The sequence below is a fragment of the Morus notabilis genome, unplaced genomic scaffold (assembly GCF_000414095.1).
Source record: "Morus notabilis unplaced genomic scaffold, ASM41409v2 Scaffold1335, whole genome shotgun sequence".
Lineage (NCBI taxonomy): Eukaryota > Viridiplantae > Streptophyta > Magnoliopsida > Rosales > Moraceae > Morus > Morus notabilis.
In genome coordinates, this window is record NW_010365494.1 from 21,473 (window position 1) to 32,229 (window position 10,757).

Here is a 10,757-nt window from a genome sequence, read left to right on the forward strand (position 1 = left end):
CTAGACTGGAATTAGCTGGTCATTTTGAGAGTCAAATGGGATCATGTTGAAATTTGGACGGTTGGGGTCTTTACCTTCATGTCTCCACTTTTGAAAATTAAAAGTGCCATTTGGATTTTGGCTTTAGTTTATCACTAACACGTTTAACATAACTTTCACTAGAAATTGGGGGGGAAAAGGAACTTACTAGGAAGACATAAAACTCATTTCTGTGATTAATACGATATTTTTAACCCCAACATTATCACTCAACTGATCTATTAAATGTTAATTCTCCATAGAATTATTGGCAAAGGGGGGCAAATAATGAGATTGGAAATCTACTTTGTACAAAGGAACAGACAATGAGACGCATCAAACTGTAGAGAGTATCAGGAGTAGTAAAGGCAAACTGAGCTGATGGGAGATATCAGTACGTTGGAATTGTCTGATCAGCCTTTAGAGCATATGCATGAATTCCTCCAGCTACGTTGTATACTTTCCTAAATCCCTGAAAAATTCAGCTGATGAGAGATATCAGTACGTTGGAATTGACTGATCAGCCTTTAGAGCATATGCATGAATTCCTCCAGCTACGTTGTATACTTTCCTAAATCCCTGAAAAATTGAAAATAGATTAATTAAGAAAACCTTAAAAAAAATAACAAACAAATGAAGGTAGGAAACAATCCTCGTCCCACAGAGAGAGAGAGAGAGTGATTGGGCTTAGAAATTTATAGAACAAAAAAAAAGGAAATAAGAAGTAACTTTTTCATGTACAATGTTAAATTACATAACCAATAATGTTCTCGTCATTATCGAACATTTTTGTAGAAAGAGAGAGAGAGTGATTGGGCTTAGAAATTTATAGAACAAAAAAAAAAGGAAATAAGAAGTAACTTTTTCATGTACAATGTTAAATTACATAACCAATAATGTACATTTTTGTAGGTTTAATAAATGAAACATTTTATCTGCTTTTCTGGCCACACACACACAACACAAAAGGGGGCACCCGGTATGCGGGCTACACAATGAGACATCTCAGTCCCACAATCCCATAAGCCGTAGCCTCCCAAAACAGTAAAAGATTAGCAACCATAGATATATTCTTTTCTCCAACATAGTTTCAGTTATAATAATTGAATTAAAAAAAGGTATTCTACCTGCGTCTGCAACCACTTGGCAACCTGTAATGACCGCATACCATGGTGACACTGCACTTTCAAATCAAAAATTGTTACTGGTCTAGAAAGGATATAATGCAAGCAACGATTATTATCATTTATGAGAACATGCAATCACTCTTTTACCCAAAAACACAATGAAAAAGAAGGATGCAAAGCAAGTGATAATTGCTCGAGTGTGATTCAAGGAAATGGGACAAGTACATATCAGCAGGGAGGATTTTTCTTTCTACGTACATTCTATAGTAAAGCATAGTATGTCAAGGAGGAAATAGAACAACAAGGTAATCCCAGAACAATACTCGAGGATGATAGACAATTCAAAACCTAAGAAATAACGATTCTACAATCACTAAAGGATAATAGGAAACTAATGAATATTTCATTTCAAATTCTGCAATAACTAATGTATATTACTACGTTAATGGATGTTACATTTCCAGATAAATAAAGACAAAACTAATCCTTTACCTATTCTTAAGAGGCAATCAGTTTCACACACTGCCGTGCGAAACTCTTTTTTGTTAACTTTCTACTCCTTTCTTTCTTTCTTTTTTGTAACTTCCGTAACTGCCCACACCCCCACCCCCACCCCCACCCCCCCTTCTTTCTTTTTCTTGTTTGCCCTTTTTATATTCATAGCTCTTTTGCCCTATTATACATTTTTCTTTTCTTTTTTTTTTGTCTTCCAACTTTTTTTTTAATTCTTATCTTTTTTGTCCTATTATATATATATATATTTTTTCTTTTTCTTATTTCTCCAAATGAGACCATAATAAATATGTTTTTTTTTATTTTTACCTACAGAATCTAGGGCACCTACGCACACGATTCCAACTAGTCCCCTTTCCAAAAGAGAAAAATCTAACATTGGGTGAATTACATATCAAACTACTTGTTTAAGATAGTAAAATACAACCGGGGGAAAAAGGAGTAGACTGTAAGCTGTAACAATCGTTTTAATATCCCCCACTCCTAGGTCGCCACACGAATAGGTGAGATTCTTAAAGCATAACACCAAACTTTGAGGATCTAATTTTGAAAAACTATTACACACTTCAGCCAATCATGAATAGAGAAACAAATAAGTACAGAAGAGCACTATCATTTACAAATTTCATTTAAAGATTTACACACAAAAACACTTGTTTAAGTTACCAGAACATAAGTATCCTTCTGAGGGTCAAACTTAGTAGATATCTAAGGTCCCCAGGTTCCAAATTGTCGAAGGGGAAGAACCTCAAAACCTGGCAAAGAAGCTTGAACCCTGTTAAACAGAAGTGAGCAAAGGAATTGACACATTGCAAACCATGAGCTAAGAAAAGAAGGAAAAACTAGGAAAGAAATGCACCACTGAAACAAAAGAAAATTTAAGTTTAGTATTGGGTCAAACAAATTGTTCTTCGTCTTTTTTCATAAACGCTTTGATAAGTTTGTGAAACAATATATCTTCATAACTTGAGCAGCAAAACTAACAAAATGAATTTCAGGTTGCTAAGAACAGAAAAGAAATGTGAGAGCATACACTTCATCAGGTTCTCGGTGATCAATCAACTGAGCCTCGTCTATGAAACTGGGATCTTGTATTCTAGCATGAAGCCCTTCAGGTTGAATGTCTTTTAGTAATGATTCTTCCCTTACCAGACAAGGTGTGAAAAGAGATCAGCACGCAATGAATCTAGAAGTTTGTTCATTATTTCCTACATTCACTAAGACATGAGTTTTGTAAAAATACCTCTCCGAAAGGACTTGCAACAAATGCCATCCAAATTTAGTTTTACATCTAACAACCTTGTTCAAAGGTGCACTAAATGCAGCCTCCTCAAACTCAGGCACCTGAGACATTCACCATCAGAGGTGTGTCAAAGACATAAGTGATAGAGACAAATAATCTAGCTAAAATTGAAGACTCGACTTTGCCTATTAGATCATTTACTCATTGCAAAAGTCCAATGTCAAGGTACCATGTTACGCGCATTCCTTGTATGCAACCGGAAATTATTAGTTAAAAAGAAGTATTTCAAAACAGAACATATCAACCAACTTATATTCAACTAGAACACATACCATACAGCCATGGTCAAGTTTCAATTTATAGAACATCAAAATATTGACAAATCTTTTAAGAACTTTAAACAGGCAAGAAAGTGATATTGACATCCAATAGACACGAGGATCTGTCCCTAATATTAGGAAATTTCACCAAAACATGTATATATCTGTGTATCAGCATACCATTTGTCCCTTCCTCACCCACCCAAGCATTCCACCTTCTTCTTTCGACGGGCAAAGTGAATATTCAACAGCAAGATCACTCAGGTCCTCGCCTGAACGTAATGAATAACATTAAAACCAAATATCCGCAACAAGAACATCGTACCTTTAGAAATCACAACAAAATTTTAATCAGGTGAAAGAATATTCCATTCTATTTTTATGGGACCATATTTGATGTTTGATCTGCTTAGATTTCAAAATCCATGGAAACTAACCCCCTGAAATTCTCTGCTGAAGATCTAAAAGAAGCTTAACGTCGTCTTCTTTAACAAGTAGATGCTGCACCAGTATTTCCCTTCCACCACCAGAGCCACTTTCAGCACTAAGCGAAGCTGAGAAAATTTAATTTTAAAACAACTCATACAGAAGACAACCGTGAATTCTAACAAAACTTTAGCAGCCATCAAATTGAATAGCAGCCAAAAAGGAAATAAAGCATTACCGAATATCATCCAATCTCACAATTTCAAGCAGTACGATCAGAAATTAGTCCATTTATCTTTAAGTTGCCCTAAAAAAATCTGAACCGGACATTGAAAAGAAATTGAGAGCCATAATAATGCAAAATGCAAAAATAATTTTCTCTAGTGTCATTCTTTTGATTAGCCGTGCACGAAAATCAACTAAATTAGTAACAGTTGAATCAGGATCGAAGTTAAACCTAACAATGAAACAGAGTTTCTCTCTCCAAACACAAACAGTCCATTTAAGAAGCCATAAAAAAGCAAAATAGATAAGGGGTAGAAACGAATTCGCGGCGTACCTGATGCATTGGGAGACGCCATGGGAATTAGGCGCTTGAAGCCGAAAGGGGAGGGACGAGGTAGAGATGGTTCAAGGGTTTTGGGGAGAAAAGTGAGAGATGGTGAAGAATATGGGGAGATTTTGTGAAGGTTTGAAGGTGGAAAAAAGTTATTGGTAGAGGAAATTAGGGAGAATCTGAGTACAGAAATAGCTGGAGTTGCCGATGGCGGAAGATGCGAAGCCCTTAGCATTGTGTTCCTGATTTTGAAGCTCAGAGCGGGGGAGAGAGTCGGAATGAGAGAGAGAGAGAGAGAGAGAGAGAGAGATAAGAGTCAAACTACCAAGTTATGTATGTAAAACAAACAATGGCCCATTTTGCTGTCGTCTAGTTCTATTAATTGGATGTTCTTTATGGACTTCTCTTTATTGTCCTGAAAAATTTGCTGCTATATATATTTTGCGGACCGTTCATAAGTTGGGTTAGAGCGGAATATGATTTTTTCTTTTTTTGTCTTAAAAAGTGTAGGTTGCACATATTTAATTTTAATGATGTTAAAAAAATTTCACAACCCAATGATGTTTGGATTGGATTGGGACAGTGCAAAGTGAGTTAGGTGGTCGGTTTCAACATTCAAAGATCAAAAACTCAAAATTCAATTCAACATTTAAAATTCAATATTCAAACATATTGAAATTCAAAGTTCAATCCAACATCAAATATGAAGCAAAGTAGTCCATCCAATATCAAATATAAAGCAAACATAAATTAGTCTACGCTCATAAATTAGTCTTAACACAAAGCAAATACAGATGTTTAATTCAAACATGAAGAAACTATATAGTAGAACTGAATTGACTGCCTAGGGTTAGATATTAGAGAATGCAAGTTAGAGCGCGGGTTAAGTCGGAGTGTGCGGACCATTATAAGCTCAATCCACACCACGCCCTAAAATTTTGGGGCAAACATTGAATAAGCCGAAAAAAAAATTAATATTAAAAATTGCATTTTTCAAGTTCGGTTGAGATGAGGTGGATTGGGCCTATGGGTTTGACGGGTTTATGAACAACCCTAATTTTGCCGGTGACCCATTACTCCTAAGAATGACAATTTTACTCTTTAACCCATTAATCTACAGGAGTGGAAAGGAAAAAATCAACTTTAAACGGATTGGAGTTGTTATTGGGTTATAATTCCCCCCCCAGGTCGTAGTACAGAGACAAGTTTAGAAGTTCCCATCATATTTTTCGTTTACGTTTTACCCGTTTCATTTAATAATATCATTTTTAAACTGAATTTATTATGTATAATTAGTTTTAAGTATAATATATTAAATAATATACATATAGAAATATAAAACTACCTTCCCTTTTTTTTATTTTAATGTTTTGTATAATTAAAATAATTAATTATTTATCTATTTATTTTACAATAAAAATAATTAATTAGGTAATGCGTGTACTCCGAATCCGTGACGGAAATATGCCCTCCATACTCCGTCAATTTATATGGATTAATAGAGCATGTATAGTGAGTATTTTTATTTATAGAACGAGTTGGTGAGAAGACTACACTTAAATTGTCATTTATATCCTAAAATAACTCGTCGTATGTGCTTTAAGGAAAAAAAAAAAAAAAAAAAAAAAAAAAAAAAAAAAGAAGGTAGAAAAAGGGTCCACCTGTTGGCAACAAAGATTTGTAATTTCTAAAAGGGGAGGTTTACAAATTATACTAATTCCTACCAACGTTTTCATATATAGAAAGACCAACGACTCAATACTTAAAACACTCGCCAATATACCACAAGCAACATTTATTCAGACTTCGTTCATTTCACCGATTTGAGTTTAGAATTTGAGTTTTATTACAGTAAAAAACTCTAAAAAATAGTTATATCTAACTTTTTTATTAGAGTAAAAAGCTCACATAAAGTCACATTTCAATTCGAATTAAAAACTCGAATCAACGAACTAAACGGGTTATTCGACATAAACCACAAACAAAAATCCCACCTTCCAACCGTATAGCTAGCTAGTCTTTTTCGTCCTCTTTAATACCTTCACACACAGTTTGTGCATAACGATGATAATACCAAAAAGATCAAAAGCAGTGAGTACTGAGTACTAATCAGCAGCGTTATATCCCAGAAGATCAGTTATTCGATGAAATCTTGACAAAATTGCCGGTAAAATCTCTCGTAAGGTTCAAGTGCATGCGTGTCTAAAAAGTGACTATCTCGAATCACCAATGATTCTTATTTCATGACCACCCACCTTGATCGCCAGTGTTACAAGAACCCCCAAAAACCTCGCTCATTCTCTCAAATAAAACTCTCGAAGACTACAAATTGGTTTTGCTCCTCAATGAATCAAGGTTAATAGATGTAGACAGCGGCAGAACCGGTTTTTCACTTTAATAGGGGCGTATATTAAATTTTTTTAATAAATTATTTTAGTGGGAACATATAAAAAATATATTTATCATAATGAGAGCATATATTATTTCAGTGAGAGATTAAATGTAAAATTTTAAAATTTTTAAAGGTAATACATTTTTCAAAAAAATTTGAGTGGGTGCGGCTGCCCCCGCTAATCTTCAAGTGGCTCCACCACTGGATGTAGACATGTCGTGCATAACCAAAAATCTGTGGGAACTAAGCGTGGCAATGGCTGTTGTGGTCAGATCTTGTGGTGGTTCGGTCCGCACTAAAGTAATTTAAATTCATCAGGTCGAGATATATCACCGGTGGCAGTGAATGCAGCCTTGCACTGGCCGCCAGCCGCCTCACGGTGTTTCATCGATTAATCACTTTTTTGTCGTATTGTTTAATTTTGTTAGGTAAGTGACTCAAATTAACTTTGAGAAAGTTACTATTTTACGTTTTTGTATAAGTTACTGTTTTCAGTTTTTGAGTAAGAGTTATTTTATGGCTTATTAAGAATATATAAATAAGTGCTTTGTATAAGACTTTATGTGTTGAGAGAAAAGAGTTGTCATAGAATAGTGCAGAGAAATAGTCTCTTTTTTGAGTGAGATAGAGAGAGAAAAAAAAATGAGGAGAAAGATAGACAATGACGCGTAAGGAGTTTTTGGTAGAGAGACAATGAGAAAAAGTTGTATGAGTGTAATTCTAAAACTGTTAGTTAATTTTTTTTCACTCTTCTGTGGACGTAGAAAATTTTTCCAAACAACTTAAATATTTATCTTCCCTATTTTTCTGTTATTTTGTTTCAATTTATTTTTTTATTGTGTGGTTGTAAGGGTGCATTTTTCCCAAAAAATTTAGACGAAAAGGAATTGTAAGTGAAAGATGCACCGATCAAACACGATGGAGAGCGTTACCAGTTACCATCACATTAGACTTATTTAAGTGGAAGGAATCACTCGCCGTACCAACATCTGCAACCGAATAGTGAATGTTGTTAGTTTTAGACGTTGAAGAACAGTGAGCATATGATGACCTATAATCAATATGTTGTTTAGTTCTAGTCTAAGTCTGACTTAATATTGCATTCCATGAAAATTATTCTCTAATTTTACAAATTCGACATATTGTAGAATGACTTCTTATTGCGACAGGTATGGGAATTATTTCTTATATATCGCTAGCTAGTACTATTTGACATCGTCAATAAACCTAGAAATATAAATACATTGATTTTGAACTAAGGGCATGACATATTAATTATATATGTACACTACCTGGCTGTTTTCTGTAACTAAAATTAGCTAGCAGTTTTCGAAAAAGTGAAATCCACCTCTATGACTTAGTATTGTTGTCATTTTACCGGTAAGAGTTGGAAAGTAATTGTTAAATCAAATTGCTACTTAAATATTTCACATTTAATAATTTATTCTTATTTTAATTTTGACAAATGAACATGTCAATATAATGATTAATGAATGTATTGTTTTTAACTAATCAAATCATATTCTCAAAATAACAATGTTAATGCTCAAATTCTTTAAACACTTCAACTATGAATTATGTACTAATATAAGTTAATCAAATGAAAAGAGCTACAAAAATAAGTGAGAAAAAAATAAACATTTAAGTAAGAAAAAAGATAATCAATTAAAAAAAAGGAGCAAGGATTCAAGATTCTTGAATATATTTATTGCACTTTAACAATTTTAGAGGTATTGATTAGATTTTTACTTTTTAGGGGGCTTTGTCTAATTTACTATAAGCTTAAGCAATTTCATTTTTTTATTATTTTATTCTTTCAAAAAATAATAAATAGAAGGGTTCTTTTTTAAATTCAATTAAGTTATTTATATTTTTAATTTAATAAATAATAAAATATTTTATGTTGAGTTAAAATAGTGAGTATGATTGAAGTGACTCACTTAAAAATTACTAGTTAAAATAATTTTCTAGCTATTTTAACTATAGTTTGACTAAAGTTTAGGGAGTTTCCTTGGGAGGCTCAGGCAACCTAATAAACTTCTAAAAACATGCATAAATATACATGAAAAGTAGAGTTTCTTTATTCAATGTATTTCGAGTCCACTAAAAAGATCATATTTTGTATTTTGAATTGTATCACATTTATACCTAAGTTGTGAATTTATGAACAATTCTCACCTTTTTCTCGATTTTGATTCTAAAAACGATGTAAATGCCCTTATAGAAAAATAATAAAGAATAAGAAAATATTAAGAAAAAATCAAATTTCCAAATATGAACGACGTCTAGGACTTTCTCATAGTCAAATTAAAACTTTGCCAAAAGAAAGTAAGAATTGAACAAGATTTAAAAATGTGAAGGTATAAATGTGATACAGTTGAAAATATAAGATACAAATGTTTATCGAAATGAAAAAAAAAAAAAAAATTTTTACAAAAAAAAAAAAAAAAAAAAAAAAAAAAAAAAAAAACACACACTAAAAAAATATGTCTACACATACACAAAAGTGGTTCTTTCTCTTTCATGGTGCCTCATGCGTAAAAATGCCAAGGAATCGGGATCACTTGGTTCTCCGTTGTTTTGACTCACATATATAGACTTCCCCTATCAAGCATAAAACCTTCGACGAAAGAAAATATTGTAAAACAACTAGAAAATATTACTTTTCTTAGACCTCTTTTGCCAAAGATCTTACATTTTTTTCGTTATTCAAATCGAATTAAAGTTTGCCCTGATTGTACCTTTAGTAGATGGTTTAAACAAGGGTCAAGTAAAAATTTTGAAAGCAGCCATTCATGTAAAACAACAAACAGACCAAATCCCAGTAAGATCACAAAGTTGCAAATTATTATGATGAAACTCGGCGAATACTTTTGAATTCCTGAAAAAGAAAAAGGAGAGAAATTTTAGCTTGCGCATCAAATTACCAAGTCATGGCAAATACATAAGAAGTTTTAATACCCTATTTCCCCTTCAAAAATGAGATTCAAGGTGAAGTAAAATATATATCTTTTAAATTACTGATGTAACTTATCAGATCAAACTAACAATTTTAAACCACTACTAGATTAAAAAAACTGGAAAAAATCAATTGAATCTTTATCATACTCGAGCATCAGCAACAAAATGAACAGAATCAATGCAACTTTTGTGACAACCTCAAGATTCTCAACAAGTAGTATATCATTTCTGGCAAAACTGCTTTAAAAACTAACCGATGCAGATAATTAACTCTAAAACAAGAGAAAAAGAGTAAAAAAAAAAAAAAAACGCGAAAGAAAAGAAAACTTGGAAGAAGGAGGAGGATCAGAATAGCAAACTCAACTCAGATCGTGACGAGGTCGTTTGGAGGTCAAACCAGATTTGCAGAAGCAAACGGAAAAAAAAAAAGTCAAAGCAGATGAAGTCACAAAGCAGAACTCTTTGGGAGCTTTCTCCTTCAACAGCTGAAGATTCTAAATCTGAGAAGAGGGGATAGAAGATTGAGAAATGAACCTATTATACAGAACGTTTACTTTTGTGTTGTCGTTGACCCATGTTAGTCATTATCAGGGAAAAAAAAAAGTATATTAATGCAGAAAATAAATTCAACAAGTTGGGACTGGATTTCTGAAAAAAAAAAAAAAAAACTGATATCCCATATTCCAGAAATTCAATTCAACAATAAAGAATAAAACAAGTACTTCAAAATATGATGATCAAATTAAGCACCAAACATATAAAGATCAGCAACCACAAACAAAAACTGCTTTTGGGAATACAGGAAATTTTTATCTTGCTTTATATTAGGAAGTAAGAAGGCTCTTATGTAGTGGGCTTGGGCCTTAGGAAGACTTCACCAAGGCAATCCAAGGACGATCGTTGACCCTAAAGAACCAGGCCCGGACAGTGTCACCTTTCACGAGCCCATTTCTCTCTACAAGTCCATGCCAGTTATTGATCAGAACGTAAGAACTGGTGCTGGTGAAGTCCCTCTTATTCAATGTCATTGTCGTTTCTCTAAGACAGGGTTCAATCAAACCCACAACGACGCCGTCGTTTGGCTTGCGGCCGTGTTCATTTGTTCCGCTCAGAATAGTCTTCTCCTTTTGGTTGAGAAAATCATCAGAGAGCATCTGTTTCAACGGCATTGAAAGCCGATTCTGGGCCTTTTTCACATCGG

At 33.3% G+C, this 10,757-nt stretch overlaps 1 protein-coding gene across 2 annotated transcripts; it reads right to left on the minus strand.

The window, feature by feature from the left end:
- Window positions 1-510: 510 nt before the first annotated feature.
- On the minus strand, window positions 511-4,530 carry LOC21384708 (rhodanese-like/PpiC domain-containing protein 12, chloroplastic). Of its 2 annotated transcripts, XM_024172274.1 has the most exons (8): window positions 4,207-4,530; window positions 3,659-3,775; window positions 3,402-3,493; window positions 2,902-3,002; window positions 2,692-2,802; window positions 2,325-2,433; window positions 1,146-1,196; window positions 511-597 (listed from the first exon to the last, which is right to left on the minus strand). In XM_024172274.1, exons 1-6 carry the CDS (start codon window positions 4,436-4,438, stop codon window positions 2,367-2,369), a joined length of 720 nt encoding a protein of 239 aa, XP_024028042.1. In that variant the 5' UTR covers window positions 4,439-4,530; the 3' UTR covers window positions 511-597; window positions 1,146-1,196; window positions 2,325-2,366. The 2 variants fall into 2 exon arrangements, with proteins under 2 accessions (XP_024028042.1, XP_024028043.1); XM_024172275.1 differs by lacking the exons at window positions 511-597; window positions 1,146-1,196 and having other exon boundaries at window positions 2,375-2,413.
- Between the last annotated feature and the right edge of the window lie 6,227 nt (window positions 4,531-10,757).

Coding starts and splice junctions, on each gene's coding strand:
- LOC21384708 (XM_024172274.1), bottom strand. CDS start 4,438: ATGCTAAGGGCTTCGCATCTTCCGCCATCGGCAACTCCAGCTATTTCT. Junction 3,776..4,206: donor GGCGTCTCCCAATGCATCAG/GTACGCCGCGAA, acceptor AAATTTTCTCAG/CTTCGCTTAGTGCTGAAAGT. Junction 3,003..3,401: donor GGGTGAGGAAGGGACAAATG/GTATGCTGATAC, acceptor TGAATGTCTCAG/GTGCCTGAGTTTGAGGAGGC.